The sequence below is a fragment of the Neoarius graeffei genome, chromosome 20 (genome assembly GCF_027579695.1).
Source record: "Neoarius graeffei isolate fNeoGra1 chromosome 20, fNeoGra1.pri, whole genome shotgun sequence".
NCBI lineage: Eukaryota > Metazoa > Chordata > Actinopteri > Siluriformes > Ariidae > Neoarius > Neoarius graeffei.
In genome coordinates, this window is record NC_083588.1 from 35,165,284 (window position 1) to 35,189,890 (window position 24,607).

A 24,607-nucleotide genomic window follows, 5' to 3' on the forward strand; every position below is an offset into this window, starting at 1 on the left:
CTGAAAGTCTGAACTTCAACTGCATCTGAATTATTTTGTTCACAATTCATTGTGGTAATGAACAGAACCAAAATTAGAAAAATGTTGCCTCTGTCCAAATATTTATGGACCTAACTGTAAATGTTGATTCACAAAGCATCACCATTTTCATTGTTAAACAACAGCACATTATGGTTAGATTCTGTACAAGTCCCTGTGAATGAGTTGTTACTATAGAAACAATGAAATACTAAACCAAGCACATTAATAAAAACCTACTGTCAGAGCTGTGATGTTAATCAGTACTGCCCAAGAGTCGGATTTGAACTTTCAGCACAAAAAGGAACGGCAAACAATACTCGCTAATTAACCAACGCTGACCTGTCAGTTTTAAATTGATAACATTTTATTGCAATGCACCATGTTACCAAAGCTGCAAAACCATATTATGGTACTTTGGGTGATTTGTATGTAGCAACCAAACTATTTTAGGTAGATTATCTTACCTCTTTAACTAATTTATTGGGTTATATCCTAGTTGTGCCTGTTTAGGTAACAGTGCATGGACATAATTTGAATACAATTTGTAAGGCAATGAGAATACTTGGCAACTTAAGAGACTTTTGCTACAGTTAGTAAAATACAACTTGAATATTCACACATTTTAAAGATATAAAATCTTACAATTGTAAGCTATAGTCCACTCAGGAGAGTCGTACAATAAATACCACACAATTCAGATTTTAAGTGTGGGAAAGAGAACTCTTTCCATTTATTTACGATTCATATACATCAATATTTCTTCAGCTGTATTACAAAAAAAAGAAAGAAAAAGGAAGAATAGACATACAAACAGAATGCCTCCCAACTGATCTTGGTTTTTAGCTGCTTCAGTCACTTGGCATGAAACAGCTAAAAACCTGCATCTGAATAAATTTACTCTTTCAGGCATCCTGAACTCTAATCCACCACAAAACCAACTGCTCATCAAACACAGTCAGTTGTGTCCAGGATCCACCTAATTCTTGCACATCACAGGAAAACATGTCATTGTCTATTGTCATGAAAGGTATATGTAGACCTGGACCCTGGATTATGCAAACATGATTTAAAAAACACAAAAGGTCCATCCAAAAGTCATTGCTTTGAGGTAACAAATGTTACAAAATGCTTCATGTAATCCCTCCGCTGCCCGTTCACTCCACAGTCAGAGAGCAGGGCAGGTCAAAGAGACGCTGCTTTAACCACTGCAGTCATGTGCGTTGCTGGTCGACTGGGGAAGAACCATCGGTTTGGGTCGAGAGAGAAAGAAAATGGAGAATGTGAAGGGCATCTTTGACATAAAAGATGCCTGGTTCCCTTGGATTGACTGTTCAGAGTCCCCCCCCCTCCCCCCAAACATATCCTTTACAGACGTGCGTTAGCACCACGTGTGGTTGTATTCTATGAAGCTGAAGACTGTAGTTTGTTGTTATGAGACCTACAGAATACAAAAGAGAGCAAACTGAAGTGAAGCTGTTTGATGCTTTTATTGAACGACAGACATGACATGAGAAAACAAACAAACAAACAAACAAACAAACAAACAAACCCATGAGACAAACTAAATGGAATGAGACAGACAGCAAAAGGACACACATGCAATGCTTGGAGGGTGAAGATATGGGACGAGAGTGGACACGACAGCAAGGAAAACCCTTCTGTAATTTTGCAGTATGTCTAGAACTGAATTTTCTGCATTTCTTTGTAGCTAAATATGACATGGACAACTGGCAGGCTGTGCATATGAAAAAAAAAAAGTCAAGTCAATGCAAAAGGTCATGATCATGTATGTATAGCAACACGACACAAAATGTTCAATTCTCCAATTCTGTATCACCATTTTTACAACATAAAATCCTTCACAAAAGGATTTAAAACCAGAATCTGCCAAAAGACACATTTTAAATACAAGCCTTTTATTATTGTTTGACTAGCAAAATATTGCAGATGAATGATGAGCAAAGGTTTGTTCACCTGAAAGAGCACATGATAAACCAATGCATTAGTCCAGGACACGTAGATGAACCAGAAAAGGCTGCCTAAGAGACCGATCCAATCCATCTTACAATAAAATATACAAAATATTTTACCAGTGCCAAAGTAAACACATTTGAAGAAATCAAGGCATTGCCTTTAGGCATATACAAATAAAATGTCAATGACTAATATATGTGAATATTATGAACAATAGGGTTTTTAAAAAAAATCCACATAATCTTAGATGCTCTTAAGACATATCTCTTGGATTCATGAACAAAATGGCTGCCATTCTGCGATTGTCAATGAAGCCATGCTTGGGACACCTTTGCCTTTTAATGAGTTCTCTCCCCCCCCTCCGATGAAAAATTACCGAATTAACTTAAATATAAAAAAAATCATGTGGAGTTTCAGCTGCTCATAAAGCAGTAAGTTCCATGTATTTATAAAAGAGAAACTCCACCCCTTCAGCATAGATTCCAGCTATACGTCAGACTCAAGACATCAATCTGCAAGAGAAGAATGAGTGGCGTGAATGACATGCACAACACTGAGATGGAGGAAAAGCGCATGGGACAATTCGAATAAAAAAGACACTCAACTAGACATGATGTAAGCAGACAGATTCACATGTTAGCCCACTAATGAACATGAGGTTTGTAAGTAACTTCAGACCATTTATGAGAAATAAGTTTGGTTTTAAAGTACCCATTAAATTTAAGTTGATTTCCTTAAGGATCAGGAAGTCAGGGAGAGTGCGTAGCATTTGAGAAATACTGCATCTCCCACCAAATCTAAATATACAGGGGGCTTTTTGGGGGGGGGGGGGGTTGGGGTGGGGGACAGATATTGCATGGATAGAGAAAACCTGCCACAAAAAAAAAGGCACATACATTCCACAGCAGAAAGTAAGGCCAAGTTTACATTAGACCGTATCTGTCTCGTTTTCTTCGCGGATGCACTGTCTGTTTACATTAAAACGCCTGGAAACGCCGGGAAACGGGAATCCGCCAGGGTCCACGTATTCAATCCAGATCGTGTCTGGTCCGGTGCTGTGTAAACATTGAGAATACGCGGATACGCTGTGCTGAGCTCTAGCTGGCGTCGTCATTGGACAACGTCACTGTGACATCCACCTTCCTGATTCGCTGGCGTTGGTCATGTGACGCGACTGCTGAAAAACGGCGCGGACTTCCGCCTTGTATCACCTTTCATTAAAGAGTATAAAAGTATGAAAATACTGCAAATACTGATGCAAATACTGCCCATTGTGTAGTTATGATTGTCTTTAGGCTTGCCATCCTTCCACTTGCAAGTGGTAAGTGACGCGCATGCCCGATATGCGCTGGGATCACACACACAGCGGCTCAGTCCCGAATCACTGCTCGTGCACTTCACTCGCGCGCTCTGTGAGCTGCGCAGGGCCGGAGTGCGCACCCTCCACAGGGCACTCGCTGTTCAGGGCGGAGTGATTTGGAGCGCAGGATGCCTGCGGAGCCGAGCGTATCCGTGTATTGGCGTTGCTGAGTGCACGCAAATCGTGTATTGGCGTTGCTGTGTGCACGCTAATCGTTTTAAAAACGTTAATCTGATGATCCGCTGATACGGTCTAATGTAAACCCCACCTAAGTGTGCCCTAACGAGTATTGCTGACTTGCAACGAAGGTAATGCATGCTGACCAATCACAGCACACTATTAGCACGGGGTCACAGACATGCTCTGTCGACCATTTTGTCTCATTACAATAACGAGTCAGTGCTGCAAGGTACGTTTGAAAAGCAGCAATGGCGACAAAGGCGTGAACGAAAAAAAGAATTGGTAAAAGCAGCAAGGGGCTCAAAAGACCGAGCATCTCTGTTGACCAGAACGTAAGTAGATCTAGAAGTTAAGTCCTCAACAAATTCAATCAAAAGTTAGGACTAACAGATCTGGACTCTAGACATAGATCTACAGAAAATCTAGTCACTAACGTTAATGTTAACATTGTGTTACACAAGATCTAATCTAACATTAATATCCCGGACAAATATTAATTATTGATTACCGCTATTAGTATTACTATTAATATTAACTAATGTTAGACCTATTTGAGGTTAACTGCAATTGGATTGCAACCATTTAATTTTTAATAGGCTTAACTGTCAGGTTTTCCATTAATATTATAATACAGAAATAAATCAATGTTAGATCTTTACAGTTAGGTTGTGGTACATCAATAGGCCTAACATTATTGGTCTATATTTGGCCCATGATTTACAGATCTATATTCTCTAATATTTTTGCAGTAATATTAATTAAAATCAATAACCCCAATGCACGATGTTATGGGTGATTTGTGCAAAACACAGACATATGATCTAAGCTAAATGTATTAACTTTGTTATTAGTGTTTAGAGTCCTTATATGCGTGCGCTATGATGGCGCTCTGATAAGGAACAGGTGTGTAGTAATTAGTCCTTGCGGTGCATGCTGCTCGCTCATAGCAAATAGGTGCGCAGATGAGAGTGACAGTTCGAGGCACACCAAGTGTGAACGTGACATTATGAAGCATTATATTAAACTGGTGAACAAAGTAGGTTCAGATTTGCTTACTTTATTTTACAAAAGTAAATCTACCTTGCAGAGTTTCCCAGTATGGCTAATTTTGCAGGAGTCTCTCTTTGTCTATAGTGATGCACAAAAAAATTGACTGTAATAATCATTAGCGCCCTGCCCTCTTGGAAAGCTAGCTGGAATATTAAGCAAATATAGAAAATACATAGCTACAAAATAACTGCGTGTTTATCAGCATGCCTAGGGTATGGCTGCTTGATAATGGCAAAAAAACCCCCAAATAATCAGTTATTTTGGTCCGTGTTGAGATCAGGATTATTTAACATGCTTTTCTGCTTGAGAGAGAAAAAAAAGGGAGGGGGGGGATGGAAATCTAGGGCTCAGGTTTAAAAAAAAAATTTTTTTTAATCCTTTCCTTTTAACATGTACAGAACATACTTTTGTCATGTTTAAAAACTATATATTGCCTTATTTGTGTCTACAATGCAAAGAGACTTTACATCAAGCTCTAAAAGATGTATTTTGATTTCATGGGGACTTTAAAACCATAACCATGAAAGAGAGAGAAAAAGAAAAACTTAAATGAAAATAAAATCACAAATAAAAAAAATGCCTAGAGATATGCTGCCCCAGAAGCCACTCTTACCTGCTTGCTTTGAAAGCTTTGAGCTTCTGTACAAAGAAGGATTCCAAGAACTCGGCACACTGGTAAAAAGGTGAGTCGCTGGGGTTGTAGTAGCGGCAGTTGTCGAAAATTTTGGTCATGTCCGCTACAAATTCCGTTAACTTGTTGTAAAATCGTTTCTGTATCCTCTGTTCCATTGTGGACAGATCTACAGGCAAGAACAGGAAATCAAGGATTTTACATTGTTAACTGCAGTGCATACAGTGCAGCCGCTAACTTGCATCATTAGTTCATGTACAATTATAAAAATAGAATAAGCCATCTGCTTACACCCGCTCCCCTTTTATGCCGACCACCCTAACTGAACTCATGTCTTTCCTGCTCACTTTGCTTCTTTGTACATGAGAGCAGGTAGTTAAAATTGTCGTTTTACATACACCGTAAATATTCAAAAGAAACGAGAACCGGCAAAATGGTTGCAATAATCTCCAATCATAATCTACATCGAGCACTTAAAAGAGTGGGGGGGGGGGGGGGGGGGGTCTTATCTAATTAATAGATTTTTATTACACTTATGGAGACACTGAGAAGCCAGTGTTATAGTGTCAGCCAATGCAATTCTTGTTTGTATAATTTAGTTTCATAACATTATAATTGGGGGGAAAATATAACTGTTAATGTGATCTCGCTGAGCTTCACTGTAAGGTCAGAAAAGCTCATTTTAAGCAATTTTGTTAAACCCAAGGCAATATACACATTCCAGTGCCATACTTTTGGAAGTGATACTCTAAAAAGCAAAACAAAGTTTAAAAAAAAAAAATTTGAAACCATGTTTCCAGAGGCTTTAGAGAGAAAAATACAGCAGCATTACCTCACATTTATGCCACCAGATACCCCTGGTAAGTTTCAAGCCAAGGACAAAATATTAAAATAAATCAGAAATGCTCTTACCCATTGGTTCTTTTATGACCCCATAGTAATCTGGAGCATCATTAGGGTCCACTGGTTCCAGAAAGGGCCATGCCATTTTGTGGGCCTGATGATCAGATAGGATGATTACACAGTGACTTAAGATTTCAAAAATCACAAAAGCACCACAGCACTTACAGTGGGGCAAAAAAGTATTTAGTCAGCCACCAATTGTGCAAGTTCTCCCACTTAAAAAGATGAGAGAGGCCTGTAATTTTCATCATAGGTACACTTCAACTATGAGAGACAGAATGGGGGGAAGAATCCAGGAAATCACATTGTAGGATTTTTAATGAATTAATTGGTAAAGTCCTCGGTAAAATAAGTATTTGGTCACCTACAAACAAGCAAGATTTCTGGCTCTCACAGACCTGTAACAACTTCTTTAAGAGGCTCCTCTGTCCTCCACTCGTTACCTGTATTAATGGCACCTGTTTGAACTCGTTATCAGTATAAAAGACACCTGTCCACAACTTCAAACAGTCACACTCCAAACTCCACTATGGCCAAGACCAAAGAGCTGTCAAAGCACACCAGAAACAAAATTGTAGACCTGCACCAGGCTGGGAAGACTGAATCTGCAATAGGTAAGCAGCTTGGTGTGAAGAAATCAACTGTGGGAGCAATTATTAGAAAATGGAAGACGTACAAGACCACTGATAATCTCCCTCGATCTGGGGCTCCACGCAAGATCTCACCCCGTGGGGTCAAAATGATCACAAGAACGGTGAGCAAAAATCCCAGAACCACATGGGGGGACCTAGTGAATGACCTGCAGAGAGCTGGGACCAAAGTAACAAAGGCTACCATCAGTAACACACTACGCCGCCAGGGACTCAAATCCTGCAGTGCCAGACGTGTCCCCCTGCTTAAGCCAGTACATGTCCAGGGCCATCTGAAGTTTGCTAGAGAGCATTTGGATGATCCAGAAGAGGATTGGGAGAATGTCATATGGTCAGATGAAACCAAAATAGAACTTTTTGGTAAAAACTCAACTTGTCGTGTTTGGAGGAGAAAGAATGCTGAGTTGCATCCAAAGAACACCATACCTACTGTGAAGCATGGGGGTGGAAACATCATGCTTTGGGGCTGTTTTTCTGCAAAGGGACCAGGACGACTGATCCGTGTAAAGGAAAGAATGAATGGGGCCATGTATCGTGAGATTTTGAGTGAAAACCTCCTTCCATCAGCAAGGGCATTGAAGATGAAACGTGGCTGGGTCTTTCAGCATGACAATGATCCCAAACACACCGCCCGGGCAACGAAGGAGTGGCTTCGTAAGAAGCATTTCAAGGTCCTGGAGTGGCCTAGCCAGTCTCCAGAGCTCAACCCCATAGAAAATCTTTGGAGGGAGTTGAAAGTCCGTGTTGCCCAGCGACAGCCCCAAAACATCACTGCTCTAGAGGAGATCTGCATGGAGGAATGGGCCAAAATACCAGCAACAGTGTGTGAAAACCTTGTGAAGACTTGTAGAAAACGTTTGACCTCTGTCATTGCCAACAAAGGGTATATAACAAAGTATTGAGATGAACTTTTGTTATTGACCAAATACTTATCTTCCACCATAATTTGCAAATAAATTCTTGAAAAATCAGACAATGTGATTTTCTGGATTTTTTTCTCATTTTGTCTCTCATAGTTGAAGTGTACCTATGATGAAAATTACAGGCCTCTCTCATCTTTTTAAGTGGGAGAACTTGCACAATTGGTGACTGACTAAATACTTTTTTGCCCCACTGTACATAGTGTTAAACAAACAAACCAAGCTTAATTGACTCCAAATGTCCATAATCACCTGTAAGGAGCGGAGGATTCGCTTCAAACCCTCGTAATCCTTATCTGTGAGCGGGGACAGGACAGTCATGGCCTCCTCTGTAGACTGGCACTGAGGGCACACATATTCATCAATGTGAGTCGCCTCACTCTGCAGAATACCCACACAGCGTCCATGGTACCAGTTCTGACAGCGGTCACAGCCAATGTAGAACCTAAACACAAAATCAGATGCTTCCATCAGCCTCAAAAAGTAATCCAAAAAACTAGTCCGAGTCTTATCTTCAGCTTGGCCTGCATGCGCTTATATATACATTTTTTAAATTAATCTTTACAATGTACAAAAATCACATTTTGAACAAAGATAGCTGATTTGCTTGAAAATTTACTTCATCATTAACTATGTAGAAGACAGACCAAAAAAAAAAAAAAAAAACACCACACAAAAACAAGAACATACAACCCAAAAACCACTCATCACATACTGCGATTCATCGTATGGTGTTCTGCAGATGCAATAGAGTTCCTCTGAGCTGCCTTCCTGTGCTCTTTTACATTCCATACAGATGTAATCATCCATCTTCTTGGCCTCCTTCTCGGTGATGCCCACACACTCCCCATGGTACCAGTTTGAACAGAGATCACAGCCAATATAAAACCTGGACCCAAAGTAACAAAACCATAACATTTATCAAATACTTACGATAACTGCCATTTTGTTGTATGTTAATATGCAATGACAATAAAGGGCATTCATTCATAATCTGGAAACTACTATTACTAATTTTAGAAACACTTAGCATAACTGCCGTATTTCTAACCAGGTTCTATCTGCTTTATTATTTGATATGAGCTATAACTTCCATTTTCAGGAAAACATCACCTAATGAAAACTTCTCAATATTAGAACAACTTCAGACTGAATGCATCAACATAGTGAGGTTTCATAAGTCCTTACTTGGATTCGTCATAGGGTGTTTTGCATACACAGTATAGTTTTGTGTCTCTCTTGTTGTCCTTCGATGAGGTGGAGATCATCTTCTTCTTCTTGCTCTTAGACAAGGCTGCATCACGTTCCTCATCTCGTTTGCGTTTATGGTTGGACGGGGATGAAGTGATCGTGGAGGAGTGTGTGGAGAGTGAAGCTGCCTGGGCACTAATGGCTGTGGCAGATGCTTGAGATGCTGCAGCCTGGGCTTTTTCCTTCTCTCTTCTAAGCTTGCTCAGATCTTTCCTCAGCTCCTCCTGAGAGCAACAGGGAAACAGGAATGTCAGAGTGGAAAAGAAGAAGGGGGGGGGGGGGGGGAAGAGTCCTCAGCACTGGAGCACTGACATTCTAAAATGGATTCCAAGTGTTCAATTTCACCTCCATCAATTAACTAAGGGTAATTACTTAATTTCTACATGACATTTCTCTTACATTTTACACCAACATTATAACCCTTTACATGAATTGTGCATTGTGAAAATTCCAATGCTCTCACCTGCACCTCCACCTGTAGCTCTTTATCCAGCAGTGCTCTCTTCTTCAGGATCTCGGCTTTCAGCTGCTCCTTGTGTTTAAAGAGCAGAGCCGAGAGCTTGCTGGCATTCTGTTTGCTGCGCTTCTGCTCCACTGACTCCTCCCGTTTCCGCTTTTTGGCTGCCTGCTTTTCATCTTTGTCAATCTTATCCAGTATGAACTTCATCACCTGGTTACACACGATCATCCTGCATGGACAGCGCACACCCAACATGGGGAAGGTAAATGACAGCTCAAAAAGGCTGGGTCAGAACATGGATGCAAGGAGTGTAATATCATTTTTACCTCTGATTCTCCTCCCTCTCTGCAGGTGTCATGGCTTTCTTCTGCTTTAAATGCTCTATGACTGCATTCTGCTTCATGACCACCTGAAACAGCACCATAAACCAGAGTGAAAACATTTCCAATAGTCTTCTAGCAGTAAAATTTGTAAAATGCCTTTAAAGCACCATAAAATGTTTCTCCATCCTACATTCTTTTGTATTTGACTACCCAATCGATTTTTAAATCTTTCAGTTTTTCAAGCTGCAGATTTTGAAGTCACTTAAGAGCAACTACTACTCTGCTCTGCTCTGTACCTGCTTCTGCAGCAGTTCACTCTGACTGGTAGCCTGTTGAGCCTGATCTCTCTTAGCCTCTTGCTGCTTCTTCTTCTGCTGCTGCTGATCTCGAAGCTGCTGGATGCGCTGGAGCTGCTCCTGGACGCTGGCTGTCTGAATAGTCACCACATTCTGGATCTGATGTGTCTGCACCTGGCCTCCACCCTGCTGCTGGATCTGGATAGGCAGCTGCAGTTTGATCTGCTGGGGAAGGGTACCCTGCTGGGCCTGGGCCTGGAGCTGTGCTGCCACTTGGTTCTGGATGTGGGACAGGACTTGCTGCTGGATCCCTGGAACACTAAGAAGCTGGGCTGGGAGCTGGATCTGAGGCCGAACCTGAGTTACCGTGGTCTGGGTTACTTGTGGGGCTACAGCAATGGAGGCTACCTGTGTTTGAGGAGAAGTCACTTGGGCTACATGAGACACAGGTAATGGGGAAGTTGGCTGAACTGGGGTTTGAACAGGCAAATGAGACTGAGGTTGGGGCTGTGGCTGCGGTTGAACATGGGAAGGCTTTTGAGGCAGGATTTGTGGCTGTTGAGTCTGATGTTGCAGCTGGGGTTGCTGTTGGGGTTGAAGTTGTGGCTGGGAATGGAGAGGAGATTTCTGTTGTGACTGAAGCTGTGGTTGGAGTTGCTGTTGAGACTGAAGCTGTGATTGCTGTTGAGACTGAAATTGTGATTGCTGTTGAGACTGAAGTTGTGGCTGGGGTTGGAGTTGCTGTTGGGGCTGAAGTAGTGGCTGGGGTTGAGTTTGCTGTTGAAGCTGAAGTTTTGCCTGGGGTTGGGGCTGCTGTAGAGGCTGAAGTTGTGCCTGGGTTTGGAGTTGATGCTGTGGCTGAAGCTGTGCCTGGGGCTGCTGCTGTGGCTGAAGCTGTGCCTGGGGCTGCTGCTGTGGCTGAAGCTGAGGCTGAAGCTGTGCCTGGGGCTGAGGCTGAAGCTGTGCCTGGGGCTGAAGCTGTGCCTGAAGCTGTGCCTGGGGCTGTTGCTGAGGCTGTGCCTGGGGCTGTTGCTGAGGCTGTGCCTGGGGCGGCTGCTGCTGCTGAGGCTGAAGCTGTGCCTGGGGTTGGGGCTGCTGCTGAGGCTGAAGCTGTGCCTGGAGTTGGGACTGCTGCTGAGGCTGAAGCTGTGCCTGGGGTTGGGGCTGCTGCTGAAGCTGTGCCTGGGGTTGGGGCTGCTGCTGAAGCTGTGCCTGGGGTTGGGGCTGCTGCTGAGGCTGAAGCTGTGCCTGGGGTTGGGGCTGCTGCTGTGCCTGGGGTTGGGGTTGCTGTTGAAGTTGGGATTTTAGTTGCTGTTGAGGCTGAATTGGGAGTTGAGGGTGGAGTTGTTGTTGAGGCTTAAGTTGGAGATGGGGCTGAAGTTGGGGCTGGGCTTGCTGTTGGGGCTGAAGTTGGGGCTGGGCTTGCTGTTGGGGCTGAAGTTGGGGCTGAAGTTGGGGCTGAAGTTGGGGCTGAAGTTGGGGCTGGGCTTGCTGTTGGGGCTGAAGTTGGGGCTGGGCTTGCTGTTGGGGCTGAAGTTGGGGCTGGGCTTGCTGTTGGGACTGAAGTTGGGGCTGGGCTTGCTGTTGGGGCTGAAGTTGTGACTGGGTTTGAGTCTGCTGCTGAAGCTGAAGTTGTGACTGGGTTTGAGTCTGCTGCTGAAGCTGAAGTTGTGACTGGGTTTGAGTCTGCTGCTGAAGCTGAAGTTGTGACTGGGTTTGAGTCTGCTGCTGAAGCTGAAGTTGTGACTGGGTTTGAGTCTGTTGCTGAAGCTGAAGTTGTGACTGGGTTTGAGTCTGTTGCTGAAGCTGAAGTTGTGACTGGGTTTGAGTCTGTTGCTGAAGCTGAAGTTGTGACTGGGTTTGAGTCTGTTGCTGAGGCTGAAGTTGCTGCAGGGGTTGGAGTTTGGCTTGCTGTTGACTCTGGATTTGGAGCTGTGATTGAGGTTGTAATGGAAGTTGGTGCTGCAGCTGGGTTTGGGACTGGATTTGGGGCTGTTGCTGTAGCTGGTTTTGAACTGTGGGTTGGGTTGTGGCTTGTGGCTGGGTTTGATGTAGTTGGGCTTGGGACTGGCTTTGTGGTTTTGACTGAGTTTGGGGTTGGATTTTGGACTGTGGTTGCAGCAGGGCCTGTGGAGAAGAAAACTGAGTTTGCAGAGTAGGAACTGGAGCAGATGATGCTGCCGTTTGGGATGTGGTGGCTGGCTGTAACGTAGCTTGGGATTTAGAAAGAGAGGGTGGAGATGAGGGAAGGCTGGAGGGTTGAACTATGGGTGAGACAGGAGCTGCAGGTTGTATTGCTGGAGAAGAATCGGACACAAAAGACATACACTATTGGTCTCGGATACAACCAAAATTGTTATTATTTAGTTATCTTGTGGCTAAGTCCAGCAGATTCATCTTCACCTGGCCTTAAAATAATTTCCCTCAGGGATAAATAAAGCACTCCCATCCATCTATCTCCCTCCAAATTCTTCAATATAAAGAAGAACCACCTTTATAGGCATATCTGCACATCTTACCTGGCCGCGCTGGTGTTGTAGGTCCCGCGGCAGTGGTGGTAGTTGTGCTGCTGCTAGCAGGAGTGGCTGAGGTGCTGGGTGCGGATGCAGTGGGAGCTGGAGTAGCTGGTGCTGGGGGCATAGGAGTGAAGAGGAAGCGCTGGACCTGGCCATTTGGCATAGCTGCCTGCATGAGCTGTTGACCAGGACCTGGGATCACGGTCACACCCTGTGGGATGACCTGCAGTTGCCCTGTGGTCTTCCCCTGACCTTGGATCACAACAGTCAAACCTGGATTCCCACCCTTCACAGAGAAGTAGGAAAAGTCAGTTCAGCCGAGTTGATTATCAAATATGTTTTCTATGTTAGTTCACAAAGAAATAACAGTGGGACCCTGGGTACTCTAATGTCTATTTAGGTGGTTTGTTTATATGGTGCCATGAAAAAAAATAAGGACATCATGGATATTGTAGACTTTTCTCAACATATTTAAAAAAAGCAAACGTTTCACCTTTTGATACATTGCCTACAGATAAAAGGTGATATACTTGAAAGGTGCTGACTGCAAAGCTGAATTCTGGGCAAAATGTTCTATGTTTAGAGCTGCTGGAGTTTCGAGATGTTGCAATGCTGCACACACTGTGTACCCTATGTGTCAGTTTTGCAGAGATAAAATACATCCCGCATTTTACGATACCGAAAACTGCCGAAACAAGTGAGCAACAATATCACGTGACCACCGTGGGGCGTTTGACCTACGTTTAACCAAAACAAGTCGGTATGGGCAAACATAGTAGACTCCGCTCTCCCACGAGCTAAAAGCCAATGGAAAAGAAAAGGAAAGCCTGCCTAGTGAGTGCAACTGCAAGATAGAACAAGGATAGATGACATTTTTCTGGACAGATAACTAAATCATTCTAGCTAGTGCTTAGCTATCTTAGCTTTAGAATGCATGGACTCCTCTCCACGGTAATGAGTATGGAATGATAGGGGCCTTTTACGTGACGTCATCATAACTGCAGATTTGTTGATACGGCCAAGCTTTGTGTTGGACAACAACCGGCACAAGTGTACGCGAGTGATTGTAAGCCCAATTCAGTACATCTACAGACAAACTTGTAGAAGCTACATCTAAACGAACAATGCCAGAGACCTGTAGTGCTTTTGGATTTAATAATAGACATGGAGATTACGCCTGGTTTAACTTTTCACTGCTTCCCAGTGAACCCAGAAAGACGAGAAAAATGGCGAGCTGCAGTTAAACGGGAAGACTGGATGCCAACAAAACATTCCCATGTGTGTGGAGAACATTTTATGGCGAGTATGAAAGATCTGTGTAATGTTAACATGTACATCTGGATGTGGGCTTTGTACGTGACGTATTTTATTAGACCAAATGCTTGGTGTGATCAGCAGCATGTTTATTATGTACTGATGATGTAGACGAGGCTAAACACCAAAAAAAAAAAAAAACTCAACCCTTTACACTAGCTCTACGCCCTGGCTTGTTTGTTACTATTAGAAGTTCATGTTTGAGCTTACCTTTGTCATAACAAGGTATTTTCTTTATCAGGAATTTCCCATTACATTCCAGCATGCACGAAACCTGCCTCGAAATATCGTTAGGCATCTGTACTTTTGTATACCTTCAGCATCTCCAGTGTATTTAGAAGTCCCAAATACTAAATAGTTCAGGATATCGTAGTATCCCAAATCCGATCACTGGTTTGCTGTACACTAAGTGGAATAAATACAGTGCTCAGTGTAAATGAGTGCACCCCCTTTGAAAACTAACATTTTAAACAATATCTCAATGAACACAAACAATTTCCAAAATGTTGACAAGACAAAGTTTAATATAACATCTGTTTAACTTATAACGTGAAAGTAAGGTTAATAATATAACTTAGATTACACATTTTTGTTTTACTCAAATTAGGGTGGTGCAAAAATGAGTACACCCCACAACAAAAACTACTACATCTAGTACTTTGTATGGCCTCCATGATTTTTAATGACAGCACCAAGTCTTCTAGGCATGGAATGAACAAGTTGGCGACATTTTGCAACATCAATCTTTTTCCATTCTTCAACCATGACCTCTTTTAGTGACTGGATGCTGGATGGAGAGTGATGCTCAACTTGTCTCTTCAGAATTCCCCATAGGTGTTCGACTGGGTTCAGATCAGGAGACATACTTGGCCACTGAATCACTTTCACCCTGTTCTTCTTCAGAAATCCAACAGTGGCCTTAGATGTGTGTTTAGTCATGTTGGAAAAGTGCACGACGACCAAGGGCACGGAGTGATGGTAGCATCTTCTCTTTCAGTATAGAGCAATACATCTGTGAATTCATGATGCCATCAATGAAATGCAGCTCCCCGACACCAGCAGTACTCATGCAGCCCCACATAAGGACACTGCCACCACCATGTTTCACTGTAGGCACCATGCATTTTTCTTTGTATTCCTCACCTTTGCGATGCCATACAGTTTTGAAGCCATCAGTTCCAAAAACATTTATCTTGGTCTCATCACTCCAGAGTATAGAGTCCCAGTAGTCTTCATCTTTGTCAGCATGGGCCCTGGCAAACTCTAGGCGGGCTTTTTTGTGCCTGGGCTTTAGGAAAGGCTTCTTTCGTGGATGGCATCCATGCATGCCATTCCTCTGCAGTGTACGCTGTATTGTGTCACGGGAAATAGTCACCCCAGTTTGGCTTTCTACTTCTTTAGATAACTGCAGTGAACTTGCATGCCGATTTTCTTCAACCCTTCTCATCAGAAGACGCTCCTGTCGAGGTGTTAACTTCCGTGGACGACCTGGACGTGTCTGAGAGATGGTTGTAGTTCCAACTTTCTTAAATTTTTGTACCACTTTTGCTACAGTATTCTGACTGATAAGTAAAGCTTTGCTGATCATCTTGTAGCCTTCACCTTTGTGGTGCAAATAAATTATGTTCTTTGGGGAATTCTGAAGAGACAAGTTGAGCATCACTCTCCATCCAGCATCCAGTCACTAAAAGAGGTCATTGTTGAAGAATGGAAAAAGATTGATGTTGCAAAATGTCGCCAACTTGTTCATTTCATGCCTAGAAGACTTGGTGCTCTCATTAAAAATCATGGAGGCCATACAAAGTACTAGATGTAGCAGTTTTTGTTGTGGGGTGTACTCATTTTTGCACCACCCTAATTTGAGTAAAACTGAAAAATGTGTAATCTAAGTTATATTATTAACCTTACTTTCCTGTTATAAGTTAAACAGATGTTATATTAAACTTTGTCTTGTCAACATTTTGGAAATTGTTTGTGTTCATTGAGATATTGTTTAAAATGTTACTTTTCAAAAGGGGTGTACTCATTTACGCTGAGTACTGTACATTTGTGGGTAAATTAAGAAGCCGCCTTTATATCTGTCGCATGTACACTCAAGCACAGCGAAAGGGGGGACAGCTGGAACATGTTCCTAGTAGATACTGGTCTTAGTTTAAATTGAACTGTAAAACTCTCACTGGAAGAATTGTAATGTGACATGCCTAAAGTCAAGGTATGCCATCAAGTGAAAGAAATGGAAAAACAAATACAATCACACAAACATGTACAAACCTGAGCTCCTTGCGTGAGCTGTGTTAGCTGAGCCAGGGTGAGTTTAACTTGGCCTTGCTGTGGTCGGGTGCTGCTGGGGGTCTGTGGAGTCTGGGGCTGCCCTGGGGTGGAGGGTCGAGGGGTAGAACCCACCACCTGTGTTGGGGTACTGCTGCTTACAGCCTTTGATACAGGCGTTCCTCGGATGATCTGAGTTACCACCTGCTGACCCTGACCTGAGAGACAATTAGAAAAAAAACCTAGCAAAAACAACAGCAACAAACAGGGCTCAACATAACAATAGGACATGCAACTTGTTGGGTGTAGCATACAACTAATAGGCAGGGAAATTGGATAAAGAAGAATACCTTGTTGAACCATTAGCGGTGTGCGTATGATGGTCTTGCCCAAAGTCGTGGCCTGTTGGAGGGGTGAACGAACCACCGTCATCCCAGGCCGGACAGGGGTTCCAGTAGTGGTGGCCTACAGAAAGAAAGCAAAGAAAAATCAATCACAGTTCTTGGTTTGGTCATCAGTAACATATATTGTCAGAAGTAACATTATGGCAACATTGTAAAAGGGCTTCATCTATGAAAGACAACCAACAGTAATTATCCTGTTAATTACATACTAAATAATTCTGTGCTCATTGTTGAAAATACAGTGAGGTTTAAGCAACACATCCAGAGGAATGCATAAAGTAAAACCTGCCTGCTGTGTGGAGGTGCTGGTGTTGGGTCGGATGTTGACGGTGCCCGAACGGGGCTGGAATGAGGAGAACGACTGAGCCGTGGCTGCTGTACTGGATGGAATGATGCCTACAACTTTCTGCTGTACCTGAACAACACCTGCAAAAAAGTATACGGAGAGGTCAAATACAACTCACTGGATATGGTTGGCACTTTGACAATATGGCATCGTCTTTCCGTCTTCAAAAAAATCAGCAATGTTTAGTCCATAAGTGTTTATATTCATAATAGTACACAAAAAGTTACAATCTTGAGTTCAAAGGTTGAACAAACTTGCAATCCTAAGACAGATTCAAACAAACAGGCACAGGTTCTACAAGGCACTACCGAATTCACATGTTTTACAGAAGGTCTTGCTAATTTTTCACAAAACTGTGCAGTACTTTTGCAAAACAGATCCTTGGTTAAACTGATGCTTAAAACAATGGCCAAACTCCCTGCTACATCATCATTTGGGTCACAGGAGCTGCTAAAATGACTGTTTGTGTGCGGGCAGGCCTATTTAAAGAAAGCATGCCAGTATGGGCAGAGGCCTGCCCTACCTCCTTGCGTGGTTGGCACGTTCACTGTGACTATCTTGCTGTTGGCCGGCAGAGGCAGTTTGGCGGTGATGACATTGCCAGTCATCAAGCCTGACGCAGCAGCGATCTGGAACGTTTGCCCAGATGTGCTGACGCTACTCGTCGCCACTGTGGTAACGGAAGTAGTGGAGGCTGAAAGACACATGACCAATGGTCACCTCCATAAAACAGCCACAGCAAAATTGGTGTGTGGCAGTGGTGCCCACAACCATCCACTCATTAAAAATTTAGCACATCAGTATCATCTTGTTAGAAAGTTTGTTTATTTTAGCCAACGACATTTACAAGGACATTTTTTTGGCATTTTCTTGTGCAATTATTTTAGATAATTGTCCATGCATCTTGATACTGGATAAGTGGGCACCACTGGTTTAGAACATCTGCATTCTACCATTTCAAACTGCTTTGATAGCATCCATGCACTTGACTACTAAACAAAATGGAGAGGCAAAAATATAAAGCCAAAGCACATATAAACTCTGTATGCTGAACAAAAAAAAAAAACACCAAGCAACAAAACGAAAATGTTCAACCAATGTGTGACCTGATGAACAAGACAATATCAATTCCTCAGTTCAAATATCAATGGAGATGCTTAATAACGGACACATCACTTAACCCCAAAATCACTGACCTGTATTGCTTTGGCCCTGCTTGACCCAGGAGGCGAAAGACTGCTGGAAGTTCTTGCCCTGCTGAAATTGCACCGGAGTACCTAACTTGGTGGCAAGCACCACTTTTGTCCCAGGGGTGACTGGATTGGTCAGAGAACCTACCACCACCTTCTGGGTGGATGATGCACTGCTGGTAGGTGCGCTGCTCATGTTGGATTGGGTTGTAGTTCCTCCAGCCTTCTGCTGCTCCAACCGTTTCTACAACGTAATTATCCAGGAGCTTGGTGAGAAACCCCAACAAAACATCACAGCCAGGATACTGCCATTTGGCCAGTCAATTTGAAAAAAACTTATCAGTAATATCTATACATAACATGACAAAATCTAGTCTGTCACAGTTTTGGTTGGAGTGAATTTTGAATGCCAATCTTTGAGTTTCAGATTAACGAAAGACCTGTGAAGTTTTAAAAAGTTTTTTTTTAAAGGCAATTCAAAGCAACAGACAGTCGAATTGGAGATAAGTGAAACTTGAGTGTGCACTGAACTTCAAGAATATACAAAAATGATGAAAATCACCAACTGTAAATAAAAACTCATCTTATGCCACATGGCCAACATGCTAAAAGTTCACTGGTCTGTTCACACAGTTTGGCCAAGCAAAATTTTTTAAATATATTTTCATCATCATGGTTTACACGTGATATTTACATTATTTAGGAAATTTTTACATTGATTAGGAAATTTTAATATGGCAGTGGGGGTACTTCTTGGCTGAATAGTAAGATTTGTACATTACAGATTTTGCCGCAAATTGTGTTTTGTAGAGGAAAAAGAACTGTTAGAAGAATTATTCTTGGTCCTTTAAATTACAGTAAAATAGTACAATAGCAAAGCATGTGACACTAAAGCCTATTTTAACCAATGGCCCTATACTTTTTTTTTTTTTTTTAATTCTTAACAGATCACCCTCAGGTGGGAATGTGTCTAATTTCCCACCTGCTGGGCTGCCAATCTTTGTTGCTTTAGTTGAGCTTCCAACTGGGCCTTGACCTCCTCAGCTGTCTTCTGCACACTAACCTTAGCTGGGTCTGCTGCTTGTGCCTTTTCCCTCTCAACCCTGCAGAAAAATCAAAGTGATAAGTAACCAGTATTAAAATAAAAAGACATGAGAGTGGCACTAACTGCCATTAAAAAACAAAAATATATTTTAAAAGAAGTATCGAGAGGATTTGGACAAGTTATCGAGTCCATCTTTCAACTGTGTATCAGAGGAGTTTCTCAAGAGAGTCAGCAGACAGCATCACCTTTCAGTAAAGGCTCGAATCTCCCACAGTTCCAGCTCCTCCTCTGGTACCCAGTTCTCCATCACAACAGGTCCCGTCTGCTTAGAGGGCTCTGGTTTCTTTGGCCGCAGAGCGCTTGAGCGCAGACCCTTTCTTTGGGGTGTGGGGGTCTCTGAACGGAGGCAGATAAGAAGCTACAGTACTGTGCAAAAGTCTTAGGCACCCTATTTTATCTTCCCATACAGACTTTGTTATAGATTTCTATTTTATGACTTCTACATTATCGAGTCAGTACAAAAACATTTTAGAATTCCAAACATTCGTTTTCCGACACAAAATTAAATGCTACAGGAAAAAAAAAAAGTTCGTATCTGAGCAGCATATTACATGAGAGACCACTTTTCAGATTAAAAAAGAAAACATAATGAAGGCTACTGGGCTTTGCTGCAAAATGAAGAAGCGAGTGTGACAGTCAAAGTGTCCAGAAGAACTGTGGCTGGTTCTGCAAGATGCTCAGTAAAACCTACAGCTCATTTCCTTATAAAACTGCACTCATTGTACCTGAGACTACCGTTTGTTGTTTTGTTTTTTTAAAGCAAAGGGTCGTTTCGCACCAAATATTGACTCGGTTTCATTTATTATGGCTTACTGCTGTTTATAGTATTTTTATATATTTTTTTTAATGTTGAAACATTTCGTTATTCATCTCATCTCATTATCTCTAGCCGCTTTATCCTGTTCTACAGGGTCGCAGGCAAGCTGGAGCCTATCCCAGCTGACTACGGGCGAAAGGCGGGGTACACCCTGGACAAGTCGCCAGGTCATCACAGGGCTGACACATAGACACAGACAACCATTCACACTCACATTCACACCTACGGTCAATTTAGAGTCACCAGTTAACCTAACCTGCATGTCTTTGGACTGTGGGGGAAACCGGAGCACCCGGAGGAAACCCACGCGGACACGGGGAGAACATGCAAACTCCACACAGAAAGGCCCTCGCCGGCCACGGGGCTCGAACCCGGGCCTTCTTGCTGTGAGGCGACAGCGCTAACCACTACACCACCGTGCCGCCCTACATTTCGTCATTTTTAAGCCATTTTTTTGGTCTACAGCATTTCTTTACACATGCTTAAGACTTGCACAGGACTGTATGTATATATGAAGTATTGACTACAACTCAAATGCATAAAACAAAATCAGTAACAACTTGCAGTTAAAAGGTCATTTCTGTGGTGACAGGTGTAGAAAGAAAAAAAAAAGTCTCGACAGCAAGCTTCTTCTTATGTCTTACTTGGAGTTTGCATTACCTTTGGGAGTCTCAGGCACACCCAAGGGGCAAATAATTTTCCTGATGCAATACTCTGAGCGGATACCATAAGGTCCCACATCTCTTCGTTTAATAATCTCGGTTGTCGTTATCTCAGTGTCAGAAGTTTCTGTTGATGAAGATAAAAGCACGTTCTTTTTAGCTCTTCTGTGATTATAATACATACTGAGAATCAATAATGTTAACCCACCTGTGCGTGTGGTTCCAACAGCAGCAGAGGGCTTCACGGACATATCATCCCACCTGAGGCATGCCCAAAGCAGGCGCAACATCAGACTCACTCCAGCCAAAGACCTTACTGTCTGAAGCCGGTACCTATGCAAAAGGAAATATGGGATTATTACTACTAGATTATTAGACTAGTACTCAGGTTCCCAACTCTGCTCCTGGAAGACTCCTTGTCCTGCACCTTTTCATGTTTTCCCTGCTCCCAACACATCCACATCAACTCGGGAAGGGCTGTTCATTTGCTGATTAGTTGAATTACGCGTGTTAAAGCATGGAAAACACTAAAACATGCAAGACAGGGGGTTCTTCAAGACTACAGTTTGGAACTCGTGATCTAATAATACAAAAACACTCTCTTAAACTGAATTTCAAAAACGTCTTATACGAAGTTACAGACCTCCATGTGATTCCATATGTGGGTCTTGGGGATGGATAGGGCCAGATGTCTAAAGCTGGCTTGGCATTATAATTAAACACGGGCACCTCTCGGATACCCGCTCGCCTCGCAAGCTTCTTTAAATCATCGTTGGGAAGCACAAAAATGCTCTTCTTGCTGCTCTTTGTTACAAACTTGCGATATGAAGGCAGAGCTGTACCAGACCGAGTCTTCTTGCAGCGAGAAAACTTCAATAACCGCACTCTGTCTCTGGTGGAGTACTCCTTACACAGGGTGACTGAGGTCACCGAGGTACTTGAGGGTGCTGATTTAGCATCAGTAAACATTGCTGTGACAATGGTCTTGCTCTGCTCTGTAACTCTGGCTCCATGAGTTGGGTTTGTAACCTTGGTTACCGTGGTGGTGGTTGTAGTGGAAAGAGTAGAGACTGACATGGTGGATTCTACTTTTGATTCAGCTGATGCCAGTGTTGAAGAAGCTTGACTGTTCGTGGTACCATCAGGCAAGTGGGATGCTTCAGCAGTGTGTGACTCTGTGGACACTGTAGTGGTTGTAGTGGTAGTTGTGGTGACTTGCGTAATTACGGTCTTGACCCCGCTACCACTGTTAGTGCTATTCTCAGCAACATCACTGCTTAGGCTGGACTCCTCCGTTGACAGAATGGGCGATGGGCTAAGAGTTTTCAACTTGGCCTCTTCAGTCTCCATTGGTGATATCTTACTATTGCTACTAAGCCCATCTGGCTTGGCATTTTCTGCTGGGGAGAGATGGGAGGGAGAAGAACTAATAGCAGAGTCAGCTATGCCCTCAGTGCTGCTGTCCAGACTGGCATCTTTCTGAGACACCAGATACTCCAAGTTTGACTTGTCCATCCGTGTCTCCTCATTAGGCTGAGCTTTCTCATTCTGGCTGCCTTGAGTCAGGTCACCATTCATTAGTGATTTTTTGAGATCCTTTGAGGGAAGTGTTTTTGTCTCTTCCTCTTTATTCTGCTTCATTTCTTTCGAGTTGATATTATTGGTCAGATTCGTGGGCGGTGAATCCATTGAACCGTCTCTCCCATTGACATGCACTGGCACATTCGTTTCGATACTTAAGCCATTCTCGCCCATGGAAGAACTGTTTTCAGTCATATCCTTCTTCTCTGCACCCTCAAATTTCAGACACGTCATTTTGCTGTTTAAGTTCAGGCTGCCCTCCAGATCTTTCCGAGAATCTCCATTAAGCTCAGCATCGGGCATTAACGTGCCATTCCCCGTTTTGTGCTCTGGTTCTGGTGCTACTTTCTGCTCTTTTTCTGCAAGAGATGCAGCTGCTTCAGTCTTTACACTGGATCCCAGTCTGACATCAAGATTTTCAGTCTGTTCTGATGAACTATGCGTCACCTGCTCATCTTGGTCAAAGTCAAGTTTTTGTACTACAGGGTCTTTTTCCTTCACTAGTGGGTTTGCTGCCTTATCAGACAGAACACTTCTTGTAGCTTCAAAAGAAGGTCCTTCAGTTTTAAGCTCTTGGTTCAGAGATGGACTGGTCTTCTCCTGATCCTTTGTTCCATTTTCAGTGGTGGGTTTTGAGGCAGAAACTTGCTTGAGCTTCTCCAGCCTCTGCTTCTCCTCCAACGCAAACTGTTTGACCCGCCGCTCCAGAAGACCGTCCAGCTTTGATCCTTTGCCCTTCTTCTTATAGGCTGTGCGCAGCTGAAAGCCCTGGCTAACATTCACAACATCATCTTCGATTGATGCCTGAGGCTGAACTGCTGCACTAACTTTGGATTCTTCACAATCAATAGATTCCCCTTTCACACACTGATCATTCTTCAGTGGTGAGGGAGTGCTTTTAATGTTAACTGCAAACATGAGACAAATGAACAGAAAATATTAGCAAGAATGATATGGCTCAAAATATGGTATTTTGTCTATATTCCTCTATAGCATGCCCACAATACATACAACTGAAAAGCTGCATTTTCAGTGACGGACATTAGAAATGAAATAAGAAGGCACCGAAGCCCACTTGTTTCCAAATCAATACCTTTTTCTTCACTGGGGCTAGGGACGTCAGGGGTGCTCGTGTCCATGTTTTTAGAAGCTTCATCTTTGTTAAGCTCATCACTCTTGGCCACAGCCTTCTCATCCACCTCCATCTTTTCTCCCTTTTGTTCATCCTCCTCTTTGAGTGTTTGCTCCTCTCTAGATGAGTGTTCCTTTGGGGTTTCAAGGATTGGGTTTTGGCATTTCTCTGGGCAGGATGTTTGATTTTCCTTGAGAGTATTAGCAGCTAAATAAATAAATAAATAAATAAATAAATAAAAATAGTTCAATAAAAATAGAGGGAAAAGATTTTCTTATAACAAAGTATCAGAGAAGTTAAACTCCGCCTAAGCAGTTTGTGCTGTTATGAAAACATCTCTGCAACTTTTACACATATGAGAATTCATAGTAAAATGGATGCAAGCTAAAACTGTCCTGCCAAAGTCTTTTCTATATCATTTGCAGACAAAAGGACAAATGTACATGAAAATGTTTGGGAAGAGCCTCAACTAAATTACTAACAAGCAACATAAGGCACAGAATAGATACAAAACCCAAGAGCATCAAATATCAAATAGAGGACCACGTTGGAAGGAAGTGTATTATACTTTTGTGTGTCATCCTTGGTGCCATTTATACTTTTTTTTTTTAAACACATGCATGAATTTTACCACATAAATCCATACCATACCAACCACTATTATACATACAGGACGCTTTTTCGATGGAATAAAAACACATATTCTTTTCCTGTCTACAGGTTTCATTCATTTGGTTTGACAGTATGCAATATTGTTAGCATATTGCTTATCCTACGTGTATTACGTCACTCTACCCAATGGAGAATGAGCGTGCAATATGGTTTACGGTATTGCATGGTTGTTAAGACATGACGTCACATGTTGATGTAAAACTTCCGAGCTAATGAGCGACTATGACAATTTGTAAACAAACATGGCTGCCAGGTTTGCTTCATTAAATACAGAAGATTTTGAGAGAATTTGGAAAGAGAAAGATGTGCTGAACACCCAAAAGGCATGTGTTTGTATAATAATAATAATAATAATAATGGCTTTTTTTCGTGGTATATATCCTTTTCAGCTACCATGATATTGAACTCGTCTTCGACTCATTCAATTTAAATACAGGGTGTTTCAAAAAATTTTATATCTTTTCACAATCTAATAACTGCCAATTCTCGTTCAACTTACCTCAAATTTTAACAGCATGTGTGGAAACGGGTAAAAATTTTATGTTTTTTTTTTTTTTTTTTAAATCTTTTTAGGTATAGAA

At 42.5% G+C, this 24,607-nt stretch overlaps 1 protein-coding gene across 8 annotated transcripts in view; it reads right to left on the bottom strand.

Annotated features, from left to right (window-relative positions):
- Nucleotides 1-720: 720 nt before the first annotated feature.
- bptf (bromodomain PHD finger transcription factor) overlaps nucleotides 721-24,607 on the bottom strand; it is a 95,541-nt gene continuing 71,654 nt past the window's right edge. For 2 of the 8 annotated variants that reach the window (XM_060901584.1, XM_060901580.1), the window contains 21 exons: nucleotides 23,316-23,561; nucleotides 21,285-23,130; nucleotides 20,850-20,974; nucleotides 20,640-20,768; nucleotides 19,348-19,498; nucleotides 19,040-19,160; nucleotides 18,064-18,301; nucleotides 17,391-17,561; nucleotides 16,811-16,947; nucleotides 16,468-16,582; nucleotides 16,121-16,335; nucleotides 12,539-12,821; nucleotides 10,020-12,316; nucleotides 9,727-9,809; nucleotides 9,404-9,629; nucleotides 8,878-9,164; nucleotides 8,405-8,578; nucleotides 7,942-8,134; nucleotides 6,129-6,213; nucleotides 5,199-5,385; nucleotides 721-1,459 (listed from right to left, as the gene is read on the bottom strand). In XM_060901584.1, the coding sequence (XP_060757567.1) occupies nucleotides 1,423-1,459; nucleotides 5,199-5,385; nucleotides 6,129-6,213; nucleotides 7,942-8,134; nucleotides 8,405-8,578; nucleotides 8,878-9,164; nucleotides 9,404-9,629; nucleotides 9,727-9,809; nucleotides 10,020-12,316; nucleotides 12,539-12,821; nucleotides 16,121-16,335; nucleotides 16,468-16,582; nucleotides 16,811-16,947; nucleotides 17,391-17,561; nucleotides 18,064-18,301; nucleotides 19,040-19,160; nucleotides 19,348-19,498; nucleotides 20,640-20,768; nucleotides 20,850-20,974; nucleotides 21,285-23,130; nucleotides 23,316-23,561 (7,346 nt within the window). In that variant the 3' untranslated portion in view covers nucleotides 721-1,422. Of the gene's footprint in view, nucleotides 1,460-1,489; nucleotides 2,508-5,198; nucleotides 5,386-6,128; nucleotides 6,214-7,941; nucleotides 8,135-8,404; nucleotides 8,579-8,877; nucleotides 9,165-9,403; nucleotides 9,630-9,726; nucleotides 9,810-10,019; nucleotides 12,317-12,538; nucleotides 12,822-16,120; nucleotides 16,336-16,467; nucleotides 16,583-16,810; nucleotides 16,948-17,390; nucleotides 17,562-18,063; nucleotides 18,302-19,039; nucleotides 19,161-19,347; nucleotides 19,499-20,639; nucleotides 20,769-20,849; nucleotides 20,975-21,284; nucleotides 23,131-23,315; nucleotides 23,562-24,607 lie in introns of those variants that run through there. The other 6 variants (XR_009650858.1, XM_060901582.1, XM_060901583.1 and 3 more) reach the window with 6 other exon arrangements.